The sequence below is a fragment of the Euphorbia lathyris genome, chromosome 10, assembly GCF_963576675.1.
Source record: "Euphorbia lathyris chromosome 10, ddEupLath1.1, whole genome shotgun sequence".
Classification (NCBI taxonomy): domain Eukaryota; kingdom Viridiplantae; phylum Streptophyta; class Magnoliopsida; order Malpighiales; family Euphorbiaceae; genus Euphorbia; species Euphorbia lathyris.
The window spans coordinates 62,790,029-62,810,397 of record NC_088919.1 but is presented as its reverse complement, the minus strand read 5'-3'; the positions used below and the strand labels follow the sequence as shown (position 1 = coordinate 62,810,397).

The 20,369-nt window shown below is 39.8% G+C and overlaps 1 protein-coding gene across 8 annotated transcripts; it reads left to right on the top strand.

Annotated features, from left to right (window-relative positions):
- The first annotated feature begins 7,283 nt into the window (after window positions 1–7,283).
- Window positions 7,284–13,136, top strand: LOC136208393 (heme-binding-like protein At3g10130, chloroplastic). Of its 8 annotated transcripts, XM_065999248.1 has the most exons (9): window positions 7,284–7,529; window positions 7,622–7,708; window positions 7,776–7,846; window positions 9,078–9,179; window positions 9,285–9,389; window positions 10,115–10,250; window positions 11,403–11,512; window positions 11,616–11,719; window positions 12,798–13,136. In XM_065999248.1, exons 1-8 carry the CDS (start codon window positions 7,328–7,330, stop codon window positions 11,688–11,690), a joined length of 888 nt encoding a protein of 295 aa, XP_065855320.1. In that variant the 5' UTR covers window positions 7,284–7,327; the 3' UTR covers window positions 11,691–11,719; window positions 12,798–13,136. The 8 variants fall into 8 exon arrangements, with proteins under 8 accessions (XP_065855320.1, XP_065855321.1, XP_065855319.1 ...); XM_065999249.1 differs by lacking the exon at window positions 12,798–13,136 and having other exon boundaries at window positions 7,284–7,523; window positions 11,616–11,874; XM_065999247.1 differs by lacking the exon at window positions 12,798–13,136 and having other exon boundaries at window positions 11,616–11,874.
- Window positions 13,137–20,369: the final 7,233 nt, after the last annotated feature.

Genomic DNA, 20,369 nt, shown 5'->3' with positions numbered 1-20,369 from the left:
GGTTGGCACCTCCCTTAAAACTCCGACCCAGATATTATTAAAGAAAAAATTAAAAAATCATACAAAAGATCAAAGAAAAGAAAGAAAGCTAAGTGAAACGAAACGAGGGTCGTTTCCACAGGTTATCTCTGATCAAACCAAAATAGAAGTCCGGGGCAGTGTTCCAACGAATGATCTGGGGCTGCAGACGACCGTATTTTGCTAATTTATCCGCTACTTGGTTTCCTTCACGGAAAATGTGAGAAGCCACAACACTGATATTGGATAGCAAGTCTAAGCACTCTAGCCATTCACCACGTAACATCCAAGGAACCCTCCCCGAGCGAGAGTGAAACATTGCAACGACATAAGACGATTCGCATTCAAGCCAGAGGTGGTTCCAGTTATTTTCTGCTGCAATACGAACAACAAAGATTGCTGCCTCTAGCTCGGCTATGTGCGCAAATCTGTAATTTGACGGCATTGCAAAGGCCTCGATGACTGTCCCTGAGCTGTTTCTAAAAACCCCACCACCGCCGGCCGAGTTGCTAGTGACCGACGCATCAGAGTTCGCCTTGACCCAGCCCACAGGAGGAGCCATCTAGCAAACCGGGATAATTCGCGGCATACGGCGAAGGCGAGGATGAATAGCTAGAGAGTTTATAATACTTCTCTCCACTTGCGAATTCCAAACAGTACCAGTACCAATTGCGTCTGTCTGCCGCAGCCTAGTCCAAAGATTTCTCAATGCTCTGTGAATATTTGGCTCAATGTTTTCAAAGAGACAATCATTTCGTGTTCTCCAGATGATCCAAACAACGTTTATTATAGCACTGAGCCAAAGGTTACAGATTTGAGGGCTAAACTGATTCTTCAAAGTATCCGCAATTCTTGTGTTAAGGTCCGTGGCAACCCCTATCCTGCGACCAAAAAGCGATGAAACTGCATTCCATAGCTGAGCGGCAAATTGACAGTGAATTAAAAGGTGAGCTGCTGACTCCTCGTTGTTCCGGCAAAGGCAACATCTTGAAACGATAATCATCCCCATACTTTTCAGCAGATCATGAGTAGGGAGGCTATTCTGAACCGCTCTCCAAGCGGTTAACGAGTAGGAAGGGGGCATGGAGGGATGCCAAAGGTGCCGTGTTATGTTCATTGGCCTGAATCCCATGAGCCAATTATAAAACAGGCGAACCGTGAAAATACCATCTGAACTAGGCTTCCAGGCGCACATATCACTCGTGTCCCTGTGTATCTTAACTGCGCATATATCCGCTCTGTAATCATCGGTCATAGCTGACAATTCGGACCAGACCCCATCATGAATGAAATCAGAAACTTTCTCACGGCTTTTATCCCTTGCCGATTTGCTTAGACCAAGGCGCTCTGCCATCGTTGGGTAAATCCAATCTGCATTCCAGAAATTAATATTTATACCACTGCCAACGAACCACTTACAATAATCCTGAAGCGCCTTATAGGCCGATTTAATAGAAGACCAAACAGAGGAGGAGGCGATTGGCCTAACCAGACCTCCAGTATTCATGAATCTAGAACGAAGAATGTTGAAACAAAATGAAGTATCCGCCAACACGCCCCAAGCAAGTTTCCCTGATAAAGCAGTATTCCAAATGTCTAGTTTTTTGACACCAAGCCCCCCTTCTTTAAACGATGGGTAACATTGAGTCCAGCGTGGCGTTATTATCTTTTTTCCAGAGGTGGAGCCTGACCAAATAAAGTTCCGAATTTGTCTAGATATTTTCTTGATCAACTTGCTCGGCCATTTATAGATCAGAAAAGAGTGCGTTAAAGAGCCGTGAATCACTGCTTTGACCAGCGTAAGCCTCCCAGCCATTGACAAAGCCGAGCCTTTCCATTTTGAGAACTTCCCAACGATTTTATCCGCTAAAGGGGTAAGCAGGGATGATCTTGGGGCTCCAACAAATAGCGGAACGCCTAAATAGTTAAACGGGAGCTCACCTTGGTGAATTCCTGTCACATACGACAGCTTTCTCCTTCTCCTAGCTGTAACCGAGTCAGCGAAGAACACCTCAGATTTCTGCCAATTCACCCACTGACCAGAAATTGAACCATAATATGCAAAGGCAGCTGCTAAGGACTTCACATTCTCCATGCTCGCCCGGAAAAACAGAAGAGTGTCATCAACGTATAGCAGATGAGTGGGGAAGTTGAAAGAGCTTGAGTATGCTGATTGAGTGAGTTTACATTCTGCAACCAATTTATCTAACCATCTGCTAAGGAATTCCTTCGCCAGGCTAAACAAGATTGGCGATAACGGATCACCTTGACGAACACCACGCGAACAAGCAAAATATCCATGAAGGCCAGAGTGAGTCATAATGGATATCCTAGCTGATGATAAAAGATTAAGAATCCAATCCCTGAACTGCAAAGAGAAACCAAAAGCCTCCAGAACAACGAGGAGAAAATTCCAATCCAGGGTATCGAAAGCTTTAGCAATGTCGATTTTCAAGCTCATATTGCCGCCGAAACACTTCTTCCGCATGGTATTGATCCCTTCTGAAGCAAGAGCGATGCATTGATGAATATTCCGGCCTTTGATAAAGCCGAATTGGTTAGGGGAGACAATAGCATTTGCCACTTCAGCTAACCTGTCCACAAGGATTTTAGAAAGAACTTTGAAGCTGAAATTGCTCATAACTATCGGCCGGTATTGTTCAATGCGAAGAGCACCATCAATCTTGAGAATTAGAGATAGGACATTCGAGTTTAGACCGGTACTGATTTCCCCATTCTCAAAAAACCAGCGGATCATGCGGCATACATCTGGACCAATAATCCCCCAAAAGCTTTGATAAAACTGACCCGTAAAGCCGTCAGGCCCAGGGGCGCTTGTCGGGCTCATCCCCATGACTGTTTTCATAATTTATGAATCCGACGGACAACGGAGAAGCTCCTCGTTCATTTCACTGTTAACCAATCCCGAGACAACCTCCGCCACTCTCGAAGTATCCACCGGCCGACTCGTGACAGGATTAGTGAATAAATTGCCAAAGAAGTCCGTTATATGGGCCGCGATCTGGTTCTGATCCGTAACTAAGGTGTCGTCAATCATCAGAGCTGTAATGCCATTAGACGCATTTCGTTGGGTGGCCATTCGGTGAAAAAACGTGCTGTTACGGTCACCGACAGACAGCCATTTACCTTGCTATTTTCTTTCAGATAAGTTTCCTTTTGCATTAAATGAAAATCAAGTCTCGAGTGAGCCTCAAGTTCCTTTGCGTGCAGCTCCTCCGTAAACCCATGAGCCATCTGAAGCTGAATCTCATTTATCTCGGATTCACTATGTTCAATGTTTCGATCCAGATGACCAAAGAAATCTCTGTTCCACCGCCTTAAGACATGCCTGAGCCCTCTTAATTTGTGACTATGGAGTTGCATAGGACCCACGGATGGATGATCTGCTTCCCAGAAATTTCTTATCACATCCCTTAGACCCGGGTGATTCACCCACATTGATTGGAAGCGAAACCTTGAGACCCTTCGTTGATCACAGTAGAAACGGAACAACAACGGGTGGTGGTCTGAATGATGCCTTATCAGCGAAGTGCAATTGTAAGACCATAATTGAGAAAATTCTTCTGATACCATAACTCTATCTAGTCTTCTCTCAACCCTGGCTTGGCCATGCCTGCCATTGGTCCAAGTGAAAAATGAGCCTGCAGTTGGGACGTCACGCCATTCCCCATTATCTACAAAAACACGAAAATCCCGACGGGGGCGCGGAGCAAGAGGACCCCTGAGATTTTTCGTGAGCCCCCAACACCACGTTGAAATCACCAATGGAGACCCAGACACCCGGATTTCTGCGTTGAATACTCGTTACTTCCTCAAATAATAGCTTATGTCGGTTTGACCAGTTACTTGCGTAGACAAAGTAGAAGAAATGCGGGTTCCCCTGTAAGCTGCAGCTCATAACCAGACATTGGTCGCTTCTATGCAGAATGTCGCTCTGAACCGTCAAGTGATTGGCCTGAAACAACCACATTGACGGCTTATCTCTGTCATTGTGTGCTATCAAATTCATACCCAACTGATCCCAGAACCTTTGACTTATTGAATCAAAATCTCCCATCGGCTCGGCTATACATAACCAATCTGGTTTGTGAGAATTGCAGATGTTGTAAAGATATAGCTGTGTGCCTGCGTTCATCAGGCCTCTGCAATTCCAAAATAAAATTGTCATCTGAGATAAGCCGGTGGCTTGCGGACCCGTCCCGCATGAGTTATGTCCCTTCCCACTTTCTGCTTTGTAACGGTTTTCTTTCCTGTGACTGTTTCCCAACCCTGTGTTTCCTCATCCGATTCATCTGCCCAGCTACTCTTTGCATTCAAAGGAGTGACGATGTTAGCAATTCCGGGTGACGGGGCTCTATCACATAACTCCTCCCAACATTCCACTTCCTTGTCCTGCGCCTGCATAAAAGGAGATTGGGCATTTAAGAGCTCAGTGTTGATTTCTTCATCCGGTTCAGAGTTCGTTTCCGGAAGCGCTTCTACCTTGTCCGTAGTTTCCCCAAGGGCATCAATAATTTTTGTGGTGATTTTAGAGACTGTAACTAACGAATTGTCAGCCCAACCAACGCAGGCTTATCGACTCGAGATGGTTTTGCTTTATACTCAATACCTGTCACTTTATCGGGGCGTTTAGGTGCGGCAGGTTTTGAAATTTTCCAGCATTCATACGCCATATGCCCAATGTTACAGCATATTTTACAGAAACTAGGTAGATTTTCATATGATACATCAATCCAAAATTGTTTACCCTCCCTTTCAACACCAAGTTGAGTGGGAATTTCATCTGCTAAAGCAATGTCAATCAAGAGTCTAGCATAATGCCCAACCTCCCCTTCAAGAGTCCTCTTATCAAACCTAATCAGCCCTCCTAGTCCCCGGTCAATGTCCGATAGGATTTGAGGATCCCAATACTCCCAAGATAACCCATAAAGGCGAACCCATACCTGAGCATGTATGGATTTTTCCGCAAAAGGGTCGAAATCTGCCTTCCAAGGTTGTAACCGGAAGATGCCTGGTCTTAAGTTGAGGACGCCTTTACTCATAGCCATCTCCTTTGCCCTGTTCGAGGGAAGAAATACCTGATAATAACCCCTTCCAATCGAGATTAATTTCCAGGGTTCCGATAACCCCCATTCGGTAGCGAGTCGGGCTTTTAACTTTGCAGTTTTCCAAGGGACTTCTCCTTTGGTTAGGATCAGCCGCCCGATGAGGGAGTGTTCGCAGAGAGCGAGGCGCTTTTCATACGCCGATTGTGATATTCGTACGGACCGAATACCACCGATTTCAGAGATGGTGGCCGCCGATTGAGGTTTTATTTGGAGGTTACGGCGCAAAATTGCAAAGAAAGAAGGCGTCTGTTGAGGGGCGGGCTTGTCTATGACTCCAAAGCGGAGATTTGGATTGAAGAGAACTCGGATTCTGACATGATCTTCAAGCGTAGAGGCCATGGTTTAGCTCAGAGAGAAGGACGGGAAATTGCAGCGGCGGCCTCTGAGGAGTTTAATATGTTAAGTATAATTGATGAAAATTCAATGATTTTTTTTTCTTTTCTTAATATGATAGGATAAGGGTAAAAAATACCTTAACCTATTGAAAAATACAAGTATATTCTTACAAATTTTAAAATAGAATTTTATCCTTTTTGTTTTTGAAAGAAAAATACCGATTTTATTGATTATTCAGAAATAGCATCCCGTAATATTATATCAACAATCCAATCTGGAATAGAATGTGAAACAAAAACGTTAGAATTGGAACGAGCTTACCTAACTACTATATGAGCAACCCCATTCGCTAAACGCGGAATATGAGAAACTAAAAAACAACCGTGTGTTGAGATGATACTTTTGCAGTCCTGTATGACCGCTCCTCGATCAGATAGACCAGTTTTCCCTGAGACAATCTTCAAAACCACTCCCAACGAGTCCAATTCAAACTCAGCCTTCGACAGACCCGACTTAGACACCCATACAAGTGCTGTCTGAAGAGCGTCTGCTTCTGCCAAGGTCGAGTCGCTGGTACCGCGCTGATGCTGCTATAGCATGCAATAAAAGAGCCATGTTCGTCCCTAATGACTGCACCAGTTCTAAACTGACCCGAATCATTAAACATTGCCCTATCAACGTTACATTTTAGGTACACGGCTTGCGGTTTTTTAAATAGAATTTTATCCTCATTGGTTATACTTCAGTTCAATTTTATTATTTTTTTAAAAATTTCAAAAAAAAAAAAAATTCTACTTTTAAGGAATTTCATCAAATAACAATAATTGGTATTTAAAAGGGAAATTGAGCAGCATTTAAGTGGTGGTGGTGGTGAGGTTCATATTTGGGGTCAAATATATTTGGGGTCATAATTAAATACAAAATTACAACTAAGTTATATTACCAAACTTAATTCTTAATATATCATTATTTTTTATATATTATGATTTTACACTATAATTTAAAAATTCTAAACTCCAATTCATAAATAATAAATCCTAAAAAGTATATTTCAAACTTTTAATTTATAAATTCTAATCTTTAAAATACATTAAAAGTGTTGATTTTACTAAGTTGAGATAATCTAAGATATGACTTGATATAATTGTAAATAGTTTTTAAAAATCCTAATATACAAATAACCTCCCTGAACTTGTCCAAATATTGCAACTGCCCCCTCCAACTTTTAATTGTAACAACTTACCCCTTAAACTTGTCAAATTGTAAAACATAACCCCAAATTGGAAATTTTTTTACCCCGTACTTGAAGCAACCGTAAAAACGTTTTTCCGGATTCGTATCACGCTAAAGATCTGATTATCACACTCCACGAGCGTTGCAGCTTTTGTATTTCACGTGTTTCTTCAATTGTAGTCCATGTTAGCAATTTGGGATTATGTTTTACAATTGGACAAGTTTGAGGGGTTATATTTTACAATTGGACAAGTTTGAAGGGTTATGTTTTACGATTAGATAAATTTAAGGGATAAGTTGTTACAATTAAAAGTTTGGAAGGACAGTTGTAATATTCGGACAAGTTCAGAGTTCCTTGTATATTAGGCCTTTTTAAAACATGAAGTTTTACCATAAAAAAAAAACATGAATTTATGTGTAATTTTCTCTCCGTATTTTGGGCTTAAGCCCATTAGTTAGAAAAAAACAAAAAAAAACAAACAAACAAACTGGAAACTCCAACAACCGCAACCACCTGTTTACTAAATAACAAATAAATGAAAATATAATTTGATCAACAGAAATTTAAACCATAGAAGATATTCGGAAAGAGCCAATTGCTCAAAAACACTATGCTTCTCTTCCAGCCTTCACTGATGATTCAATCACCGCGCATAACCATCACGCCGTCGTTCACCATGATCAAATCCATGGCCACTGACAGAATCGCTTCTTCACCGCCGAGAAGAGCCATGTCTTCGGCTTTCGAAGCTCGTGTTTCTCTCGTTTTCGCTCTCGCTTCCCAGACTTCTAATGTTTCTCAACGCCGTAAATGTTAACGAGATTCCTCACTATACTACTTTTGCTTTTCATGTAGCTCGTAATTATTAGTTCTTCAGTAATCACTGTATGCTTTGATTGCTCAGTTTTGTTAGATTTGGCTAATGAGACTGCGAAATATGTGTTGCCGAAGAGGTTCGAGAGCCAGAATTTGGAGGAAGCACTAATGACTGGTAATTTTATTTAAATCGTAGTTTAGTCTTTCCTTAATGGATTTAACGTTTAATGTTTATTTTGAAGTTCCGAACCTTGAATCGGTGGAATATAAGGTGTTGAGTAAGAAAGAACAGTACGAGATTAGAGAAGTTGAGGTGCATTTTTCAATGTTCTGATTTTCTCTTGATGTGATTTCTTAAAATTAAATTAAGCTAGATTTTAATTAGGTTTTCATTGACTTGGAGAAAGCATATGATAAGGTACCAAGGGAAGTACTTTGGTGGGCCTTGATAAGGAAAGGCATTTCGCGGAAATATATTGACATCATAAAGGACATGTATGAGGGAGTATGCACGAGTGTACATACTAGTGTTGGGAAAACTGAAGAGTTTCCTATTACGATTGGAGTGCATCAAGGTTCCGCACTAAGCCCATTTCTTTTTGCCATCGTTATGGATGAACTAACAAGTTCACTTCAAGATGGTATACCATGGTGCATGCTGTTTGCAGATGATATTGTGTTGGTTGATGAGACGAAAGAAGGAGTGGAGATGAAGTTGGAACTATGGAGGCAAACTCTAGAATCTAGAGGCTTTAAGTTGAGTCGAAGTAAGACAGAATATTTGGAGTGTAAGTTTAGCGGCCGTAGGAGTAGGGAGGCAGGGACAATCACCCTAGATGGGAGAGTTGTTCAGGCCTCGGATTGCTTCCGGTATTTAGGATCTATTATCCAAACGGATGGAGAAGTAGATGGAGATGTTGCCCATAGGATTAAAGCTGGTTGGTCGAAGTGGAAGAGTGCTACGGGTTTCCTTTGTGATCCCGGCATGCCTAATAGATTGAAGGGAAAATTCTACCGGACGGCAATTAGACCAGCATTGTTATATGGTACGGAGTGTTGGGCAGTGAAACACTGCCACATCCATAAGATGTCGGTGGCGGAGATGCGTATGTTGAGATGGATGTGTGGTCACACGAGAAAGGACCGGGTGCGTAATGAAATAATTAGGACAAAAGTAGGGGTTACATCTATTGAGAATAAAATGAGAGAAAACCGACTAAGGTGGTTTGGCCATGTGAGACGTAGAGCGCTTGATGCGCCGGTTAGGAGAACCGAAGAGTGGCAAAGGGATGTAGTGGTGAGGGGTAGGGGAAGACCTAAGCAAACTTGGAGGAGGGTGATCGAGAGTGATATGAGTTTATTGGGAATTGAAGAAAATATGGTAGTGGATAGGACGGAGTGGAGGGAGCGAATCTGTGTCGCTGACACGACTTGATTTTCACGGTTTTATATGATGGTTCATGTTAGCCGACCCCGAATCATTTCGGGACTAAGGCTTTGTTGTTGTTGTTGTAGATTTTAATTAGGTTTTATTGTTTAATTAGCCGTACTTTATAGCGGAGACAACAATGCCAGGGAAGACTGGATTTGACCTCAATGGTGCATCTCGGTCCTTTAATGTCTTAGCTGAGTACTTGTTTGGTAAGGTAGTTGAGATACAAGTTTGCAGATCAATTTCCCCCATTGCATTTTTTTATTTAGAGCACCTGCTTCTTTTAGTTTAATTTTTATGTAGTTTTTCGATTTTCTAGAATACCACAATGGAGAAAATGGAAATGACTACGCCTGTTGTGACACGTAAGATTCAACCTTATGGAGAGAAAATGGAAATGACAACTCCTGTTATAACAAAAAAGGTGAGAACATATCTAGGGGTGACAATTTCCGATTATCTGTGTTATGTCATCTATATGTTCCATATGATATAAATGCAAGAAAAATGATAATCATGTCAGTTAGGTTGTCTCGTGTCAGAAATTGTCACCCCTACTCTTATCTTTGGTGTTTGTTGGTAATTCGGAAGGCACAGTCCTACAAGTCAAATGCCAATGCTTATGTTTTCTATCCTCGATTTGTATTTTTATGTTTAGATGTAAGTGAATTATGCTAAACTATTGTATGACTTCAATCTTCATAGTTTTCTTTTTATTAAGTTTCAGGTTGGCCTTATGTCCAGCCTGGTTGGTATTCTGATTCCCATTTGTTTGTATGCATCTCTAAATGAAGATTCTGGGACTCTAAATGTCTGTATTCTTCTTTTTGTTTAATCATGCCCTCTTCCGAGGTTTGATAGCCTAGTTGTTACTTGTTATGATGGTCGTCCAAGTTGCAATTCCCAAGATTTTCAAAACCTGGAATTGGATTTGAAGTTGTTGAAATGTGAGTTACCATTTTTCATGCATAGCCTAAGGCTTAACAGGCATCTTGGTAAACATTATTAGTTTTGCTTTTGGGTCACTTCCACATGAGTCTGTTCGGTTGCCACAGAATTGGTCTCCGTAATTGTACTTCTAGTACCAATATCTTGAATCCATGTTAGAATTAATTTATCGTCACTTAATGTGATCACAACTTTATGCAGACTGAAAATCAGGAAACCTGGCAAATGTCTTTTGTCATGCCCTCCAAGTATGGTGCTAATTTGCCATATCCCAAAGATCCATCTGTGAGAATAAAAGAAGTGCCAAAGAAAGTTGTTGCAGTTGTGGCCTTTTCAGGTTTGCGCTTTATGATAAATTTAGAGCTGAACTTTGTGGATATCGTGATTTGTTTATAGGACCATTAAAAGATGTAGATGGCTCTTGTTACTTTTATGGTTGATAAACTATAGAACAGTCAGTCCATATAGTCCAGATGAAGGTCTTTTCTATTGTTTGTGATTGATGTCTAAACATTTTGATGTACGTCAGATTTGCATTTAGTTAGATGTACAAAATTAAAACATATCTTCAAGGTTCTGCATTTAAGTTGGGTGATTGCTAGCAGCATCTCACTTAAGACTCGAAAGGCTGTTTATAAAAGAACATAAAATTTTATGTTCAGGTCTAGAAGGAACCCCATAATCTAGAGCTATGTGCCATTTCAATCGAATTCAACTGAGAAAGTGAACATGCTTTATGTTACATGTTGTAACTCAGTGAACTTTGATGGACATCCTTATGCTTGATTGAAGTATGAAGAATGCTTCAATCGAAAAAATTATCGTAAGTCAGACTTGTCATAATTGCTTTTCCTCACATAATAATTAAGGCTTGAGGGGTGTATTTTTAGAATTCGATACTGTAGAACTTAGCTGGACTAGATAGATAGCTGCAGATAATCTTACAATATCAATTTATTTATATGAGTTAATCAATAGCTGCAGATTTCCCAGCTTTTCAAGTGTATAGGCCCATAATCTTTGTTAAGGTATATCTACAATCCTATTTTAGTTTGGCTTCCTAATTAATATAGGAATTGAAAACTCTCTCTTTAAAATGAGTCCTACTAGTAAAAGCATTATACTTTTAGTCTTAATTTGCACTGAAAGTCTTGGAGCTTGTGTTTTTGGAATATACATATGTGTGAGTAATAAGTATAATCGGGTCTCATGGGATTCGAAAGTTAGAGACTTCGGTAAAAGATGAGATTTCCTTACTGTTGTACCAATTTGCTGATTACTAATGGATTATTACCAACTTGCTGATTACTAAAGGATGAGATTTCCTCCTCGCCCTGGATATAGGCAAAAATAGCCAAACTACATATATTTCTTGTTCTTGTGATAGAAAATATCTAATTTCTTGTTCTGCATATGAAGCTTATTATAAATCAACAACCAATTCAATTCCTAACAAGTTCTAACAATCCTCTTATTGTATCTGAATCAGGTTTTGTTACTGATGAAGATGTTAAACAAAGGGAATCAAAGTTACGAAATGCTTTAAAAAATGACACGAATTTTCGAGTAAAAGAGGGTGCTTCAGTAGAAGTTGCACAGGTAAGAGTCTGTTAAAATGCAAATCATATTTTCTGGATAACCATTTTATTTTGCTCAAAACTAGTGTATAAATATTTGAACTTTCGATTATTCTTGGTTGCAGTACAATCCCCCATTTACACTTCCATTTACACGCCGTAATGAGATTGCATTAGAAGTAGAAAGGAAAGATGAATAGCTGTTTCATAGTGATTCTAGAATCTCAAGGTACAGTTTATACTATATTTCTTCTGTATGCTCTATTGAGTAGATATACACGTACAAGTATCATGTAAATAAAAATGACTATCTCACTTACATGTACGAAGTTTGTAATGCTTTTAAATTTCAATCATACATCAAATTTTGCACATCAATAGGAATTTCTTTATGATATTGCCTTTGTATTTTTATGTTTTTTTTTGTACAGTGAGCATCTGATAAGCAGATCACAGGTTAACATAACTACCATAAATAGAAAGTCATTGCTATTTAAGTTTGGTTTCATCTATGGTCCTTTTGTCCAGAAACTGATAAACACATTCTCCAGAGCTGCACATAGATGACATGTTATCAAATTTTGGCACATGCAACAAAATAAATATATATATTTTCCTATCTTCCACGTGGAGAATGTGTGGAAAATATATATTTTTATTATTTTCCACGTGGTGAAATTTCGATGACATGTCATCAACGTGACATCTCCACGAATGAGTTTGTGGTTTCCGGATAAAAGGACCACGGGTGAAATCAAAGTTAAACGGTGGTTGCTTTTTCGTTACAAATTTTTAGATTTATGGCATTTTTGTTGAATTGAAATATTTACAGCATCTCCAAGAGACTTAAGTTAAAATTTGAAGAGTGAGAGTTAAAACCAACTCCAACAGCCTTCTAGTGGCTCTTCAAATCACTAAGAGTCTCCCTTTCCTCTTTATTATTGAGAAGCCTCTCTCCACTCTTAGTGACTTCTCAAATTATTTTTTATTAATAATTTATTATTGAGCACATATAATAATATAACAATATATTACTAATTTTAATGATAAAAGAATAAAAAAGTAGCGAGTAAGGAGTATTGTTGTGTATTAGTCACTCACTGCTCATGTTACTAAGAGTCAATTGTTTATATTATTTTTGGAGAATGGACTAAAAGTCTCATAAGAGATACTCTTAAAACCTTGTTTAGGGGGATTTAAATGTTGGTCTCCACATTTCATTTTCTTAAACTTTCCTTTTCCTCTATTCTCAAAGAGGCTAAAAGTTATTGTCATCAAAATAGTTTATCTTGTCAACCAATGTACAGGAACATCAAAAGAAAATTCAACAAACGATTGGTGGACTTTGCTTGGCAATTGACATTAACATCTGTTATTCTCTTTCGAAATCTGAATATTCTATCTAGAATTGGAAATCACTGGAGACATTATCTCGAATCATATGGATTATATTTCATGTTATATTCTTGTTTATGGTAATAGTCTTCCTCTCATACTGGAACAGTCAGTAACAGACTGACCCTGTATTATATATTAGAGATTATATTGTTTATATATTATTTATTGATAGAGTTTATCTCAACCATATACAGTTAGCTAGTATTAGTTATTCACTACAATAAGGATTGTACTCTGTATATATATTCAGTTATGATTCAATAACAAGGCCCAGTGATTCAAACTGTTACATGGTATCAGAGACTAATCTTTCTTCCTAAACCTTCCTCTCCCCATCTCACCGAAAACCCTAGCTTCCCTAAGCTGCCGCCGCCATCGCCGTCAAACACAGCCCCCCTCCTCTACCTAAAATGACGAACACCACCGCGGCCTCCAACAATTCCGGCAAGTCCACCACCAATACCAACACAACCGCGACCTCTCCCAACTCCGATCCTACTCCCACCACTCATCCATCCCTAACTGTTTCCAATATCTCCACTTTCATTAAAATCACCCTTGATATTGAAAAAGGCCATTACCCGACTTGGGCGGCCCTATTCAAACTCCATGCTACAGCCTATCAAGTTCTCGACCATATCCTTCCACCTCCAAACCCTTCCGCTACATCTCTCCAAAACACAAACCCTGCATTCTGGTCACGTATTGACGCTGTTGTCCTCCAATGGATCTACAGCACTATCTCCCTTGATTTACTACACACAATCATTGAAGCAGATTCGTCTGCAGCCGCTGCCTGGACCAAATTACAAGACATTTTTTCTGACAATAAGCACTCTCGTGCTTTGTTCCTTCAACAGGAATTCTCAAAAATCAAACTCGATGATTTCTCCGACATCTCATCATACTGTCAGCATCTCAAATCCCTCTCTGATCAACTCTCGAATGTTGACTGTCCTGTTACCAATGATCAGATGGTCCTGCAACTTATTTCTGGCTTAACTGACGCCTACGACACAGTTGGCACACAGATCCGACACGGAGATCCTCTTGCTCCTTTCCACAGAGCCCGATCTATGTTGATCCTAGAGGAAACAGCAAAATCCAAAAAGAACAGCCCCTCCACCGACTCTGTCGCACTATCAGCATCCTCCGATGTCGCTGAACAGCCGCCGCACCACTCCCATCGGCCAGCGCATAATCGCGCGCCACAGCCCTATCGCGGTGGGCGATACGGCGGCCGTCACAATCGCGGAAGAGGGGGCCGCTACAACAACAGAAACCAGGCCGGCTCCTCTTACCGTCAGCCGTTCAACCCGCCTTGGGCTCCCTACTATCCCTGGGCGGCGCAGCAGCCATGGGCAGCACCACCGTGCCCCTTCCCGACGGCACCTTGGCCAACTCAGTCACCTTCCAGTCGTCCACAGTTGCACCCCGGCATCCTCGGCCCACGCCCTAATATGCCACAGGCTCATCTGAACATGTCGCACCAAGCTATGCCCCTACAGACATTGAACAGGCCATGCACACCATGACCATCACACCACCGGATCAATGGCACATGGACACAGGAGCCACGTCTCATATGACTGCAAACAAAGGTACACTCAAGTCTTATTTTCATTCGAGCCTCAATAATAATATTATTGTCGGTAATGGTAATTGTGTGCCTATTTGTGGATCTGGTAATGCATCTTTAGCCACCAAACACTATCCCCTTAAATTGAACAATGTCTTGCATGCACCTCAATTGATCAAAAATCTAATTTCTGTCCGTCAATTTACTACTGATAATCAAGTGTCTGTGAATTTTGATCCTTTCGGTTTTTCTGTGAAGGATTTACGGACGGGGACTCTTATCATGAGATGTAATAGTACCGGGGATCTCTATCCAGTTGTGTCTAGCAGTCTGCTATCACTTTCTCCTCCTTCCGCTCTCACTGCATTATCTTCCGATGTCTGGCATCATCGCTTGGGACATCCCGGACCTCTAATTTTAGACGCTCTTTTGAATAAAAATTTAATTTCGTGTAATAGGATTAGGAATACTTCTGTTTGTTCGTCTTGTGTTACTGGAAAACAAGTTCAATTACCGTTTCAATCATCTTTTAATTCTGCTTCTATGCCTTTTGACTTAATTCATAGTGATATATGGACATCTCCTACTCTGAGTTTCAGTGGTCACCGTTATTATGTTTTGTTTCTCGACAATTACTCTAATTTTTTGTGGACTTTTCCTCTAGCCAAGAAATCCCAAGTCTATTCTGTATTTCTGATTTTTCGCACTTTCATTCGAACTCAGTTTGAACGTGACATTAAATGCTTTCAATGTGATAATGGCGGTGAATTCAATAATAATTCTTTCCGTCAATTTTGCGTTACTAATGGAATGGAATTCCGTTTTTCGTGTCCATACACTTCCTCTCAAAATGGAAAATCTGAACGCACCATTCGAACCATTAATAATGTCATTCGAACCATCGTAAATCATGCATCCGTCCCATTTAATTTTTGGCACCACGCCCTTGCACTTGCCACGTACTTACTCAATATATACCCTCACAAAATATTGGGCTACAATTCACCAACTACAGTACTCTATCAAAGGGAACCCACTTACTCTCATTTACGTATTTTTGGGTGTTTATGTTTTCCTTTGATTCCGTCTTCCTCTCGTCACAAGTTAGAAGCTCGCTCCCGTCCTTGTGTCTTCCTAGGTTACCCATCCAATCATCGCGGGTACAAATGCTATGATTTATCCCAAAACCGAATTATCATCTCTCGTCATGTCGTATTTAACGAATCTGTTTTTCCCTTTGCTGTCAAAAGCGCAAATTCCACCTCTACTCCTAAGGTCGACACTGAAATCGGTGGATTATCACCTCCTGTTCATTTCGAACCAAACTCTCCGTCTCCCAGTCCTCCCACCTTGTCGTCGTCGAGTCTGGTCCCGTCCGCGTCCTCCGAAACAGGCTTCTCGTCGCCTGCATCTGTCACTCCACCTGTGTCTGTATCTCCTTCTTCGCGTCTTGTCCCGTCGGCATCCGCATCGTCGTCCCCTGAGTCCATTGCGTCTTCTGGCTCCTCGTCGCGTCTGTCCCCTAATTCGTCCCCAACACGACCATTGAGTTCTGAAAATAATTCCCCAAATAGAACAGCGACCGCTGTTCCACAGCAATCACCCACCAATCTTTCCGATCCAGATACAAACGTACACCGCATGACCACACGAGCACAACACGGGATTTACAAACCCCGTCGCCTGCTCAATTTACACACTTCCACATCACATAACATTTCCCCTTTACCCAAAACACCAGCCCTTGCATTATGTGATCCCAATTGGACACAAGCCATGACTGATGAGCTTGAGGCTCTTATTGAAAATAAGACGTGGGTACTTGTACCCCGTCCTAAAATGCTAATGTATTCGTAGTTGGTGGATTTTCAGGCACAAAACGAAATCGGACGGATCATTTGAAAGATACAAGGCCAGACTAGTTGGAAACAGGTCAGGACAATTGGCCGGTGTTGACTGTGGCGACACATTCAGTCCTGTGGTCAAACCAGCGACTATTAGGGCAGTTCTCAGTATTGCAATTTCCAAAAATTGGAATCTTCGTCAGTTGGATGTCAAGAATGCTTTCCTTCATGGGGATCTTCATGAAACAGTCTACATGCATCAACCATTGGGTTTCCGTAATGCAAAATTTCCAGATCATGTTTGCCTGCTTCAAAAATCACTCTATGGCCTAAAACAGGCTCCACGAGCCTGGTATCAGCGGTTTGCCGCATATGTTACTAAAGTGGGATTTACCAACAGTGTATCAGACAGCTCTCTCTTTATTTATCACCACGGCACAGACACGGCCTATATCCTCTTGTATGTCGATGACATTGTGTTAGTCACTTCGTCTGACAGTCTTCAGCAGTCCATCATCTCCAAGCTCAGCTCGGAATTTGCAATGAAAGACTTGGGTCCATTACATTACTTCTTGGGAATTTCTGTCACCCAATCACATGGTTCCCTATTCTTATCACAGCGAAAATATGCATCTGAAATTATTGAGAAAGCAGGTCTCGGATCCTGCAATGCAGCGGCTACCCCTGTTGACACTAAACAGAAGCTCAGTATATCTTCAGGATCAGCTTATCACAATCCCACTGAATACAGAAAATTGGCCGGTGCTCTTCAGTATCTGACACTCACCCGACCTGACATATCATATGTCGTTCAGCAAGTTTGTCTGTTTATGCATGATCCAAAAACCACACACATGGCTGCCCTCAAGAGAATTCTTCGGTATGTTCACGGCACACTTGACCTTGGTCTCAGCTTCATTGCTTCATCTCCCACCCAATTAATCTCCTATACGGACGCGGATTGGGCAGGCTGTCCCGATACACGTCGTTCTACTTCAGGGTACGGTGTTTTTCTTGGGGATAACCTCATCTCTTGGTCCGCAAAGAGGCAGCCCACGTTATCCCGTTCCAGCGCTGAAGCCGAGTATCGCGGGGTGGCAAACGTTGTGTTAGAAACGTGTTGGATTCGAAATCTTCTTCTTGAACTTGGCTGCCCGGTCCAGAAATCCACCATTGTTTATTGTGATAATGTCAGCGCCGTCTACTTAGCCGGCAATCCGGTTCAGCACCACCGCACCAAACATGTAGAAATGGATATTCATTTCGTTCGCGAAAAAGTAGCCAAATGAGAGGTTCGAGTTCTACATGTTCCCTCTAGAATCAAATTGCTGACATTTTCACCAAAGGTCTACCTTCCCCACTCTTCGAAGACTTCCGTAATAGTCTCAACGTTCGGCCTCCGAACGTATCAACTACGGGGGAGTATTAGAGATTATATTGTTTATATATTATTTATTGATAGAGTTTATCTCAACCATATACAGTTAGCTAATATTAGTTATTCACTACAACAAGGATTGTACTCTGTATATATATTCAGTTATGATTCAATAACAAGGCCCAGTGATTCAAACTGTTACATTATATACTCAGTTTTGGCTCAAGGCGCCTTCTTTATACCCATATTACCAATATAGTAGAGTTACTCTCTTTTAATTTCCGGAGGGTTGGTGCAACGGTAAACGTTGTTGTCGTGTGACCAAGAGATCACGGGTTCGAATCTTAGAAGCAGCCTCTTGCCAAAACAAATTGGTAGGGAAAGTCTTGCCCCTAGTACACCCTTGTGGGGGACTCCTCCCCAGACCCTCGCTTAGCGGGGACGAGTAGTGCACCAGGCTGCCCTTTACTATTTCCGATGTGAGATTCGATTCATTCTTATCCCTGTTAACATATTTAGCCTTTGCAAGCTTTTTTAAAGCACTAAAATGTCATATATAGCAGAAGGAAGAAGTAAATTAGTTATTGTTCGTTATTATTAGCTTTTATTTATTATTAAGTTTTATGCCTTATTTGTCTATTTTGTTAGATATTTGTTTTCTTGTACAATAGCCTGTTTTGAACTATTGTGGAAGTTGTTAGGCAAGTTGTTATATCACGGCTGTATTTCCTCATCAGTATGTATTTCTTTAGCTGTACCTGGTTGCTCTATAAGATCATACCTATATAATAGGAAGTAGCAATTGAGAATATTCGGAATTTCCTAATCTATTCTCCTTCTCTATTCTTCCATCCCTAATCCTAATTCTCTTAATTTTGTACAAAAGACAGTACTACTCCTTACATTGGTATGAGAGCAAGTCTTTCCTCCGGCCATTCCTTTCTGGTATGGTCAGTACCTATTTACAAATTACCCGCGCTGCCAAAAGGACTCAATTAGTTAGCCATGAATGTTCTAGCACAACAAATCAAAGCTCTCACCACCGAGTTTCATGATAGATCTGATTTGATCATAAGTTAATTTTACCCTTTAAGGATTGATTTTATTATGAGTTAATTTGATATTTTACATCAATTTTAAGGATTGAGTTAATACTCAAAGTTTGATTTGGATTAAATTTACCCTTCATACCAACTTCAAGGAACAATTTTAAACTTCTATTCGAAATAAAATTGTCAACTTATGCCACGTGGAATGACCAAAATAATCTTTCTTTCTGCTTCTCCTTGCTTTGATTGTATAGTGTGATTTCACTTCCTATTGGAATCTAATCATGTGTCAATGTTCATGCTATTATGCTACAAGTTTGTAGCCAAATAAGTTTAAGCATATTTGCTTGTAGGAGAACTGTCTCCACTTAACGATTTGATATGTAAGCTCTCCGTGTAATAAAGTGTGTGATTTTTTGTTTATTTTTCCGATCATAAGATTGAGTTTGTCATTCGCTAAAAGCAAGAACCTTTAAATTAAAATGACTTTACCGATTTCAAAATTTGGTAATTTGGTTTTGTAGTGATACTAAAAAATTTTAATTCTTAAAATTTTCTATTTCAATGATTAACATTTAGGTACGAATGCAACTTGTCTGAGAACGCTCCATCATTTCATACACTAATTTAAATTGATCTTCTAAAATTGGATCAACCATGAAGTTTTTACTTATCTTGTAAATGACTAGCCCCATAAAATTAACGGCGCAATTTTTTATGTAATATTAAATATATATATGAAAGAGTAAATAATTATTTGATTCCGATAGTTTTACAAAATACACTAATTAGTTTCTAATATTTTTGAAATAATTATATTGGTCTTTTAGTTTTGATTCTGTTAAATTGTTTAGCCCTTATATAATTAAACCTCGATAAATGAATGTTCGATAAAGTAATAACCTCGTTTATATAATAAATTCTTTCGGTCCCGACTTGGGCCAATAGACTAAAGTAATAACCTCGCTAAATGCATTAAGTAATAAAAATATTTAAATCTTTAAGGGCCCAATGAAAATATAAATTAATAATTATTGAATATATATAGACCAAAACCTTTCAGTCAATCAACTAGAAGACATTTCTTCTAAAAAAATGCATTTATGGTTGATTGTTTTTTCTTTTCACCTAAACCAAAATGAACATTATCCTTAACTTTTTGTAGTACAAACACAACTTCTGGTATATTTTGCTCATGTTGTAGCAAGTAGTTGTTTAAGGTGACCATTGCTTGAAAGACCTCTTTTGACGATATATTTGCGACAATGCAACTATCATCTAGCTTTGGAGCATACAATGTATGCATTTTACAATGAAAAATTATCTATAAAATAATAAATATTGATTTATCGATAAATGAATCATTTATTCATTTATCGATAAATAAATAATCTCGCTTAATGAATATTTTTTTCCAGTCCCAAAGATATGCATTTATCGAGGTTTTACTGTATCAAATTTTCGTCCACAAATTTGTTAAAGAACAGTTTCAAGAACAAAAATAAATTTCTAAAAAAGCAAAATTACCTCTAATAAAACTTCCGGTTACAAATTTTTGAGAAAGAAGTAGTAATAGAATTTTGTCATTATTTCTATATCCAGAAAAAAAAACAGATATTGATCATTTTCAA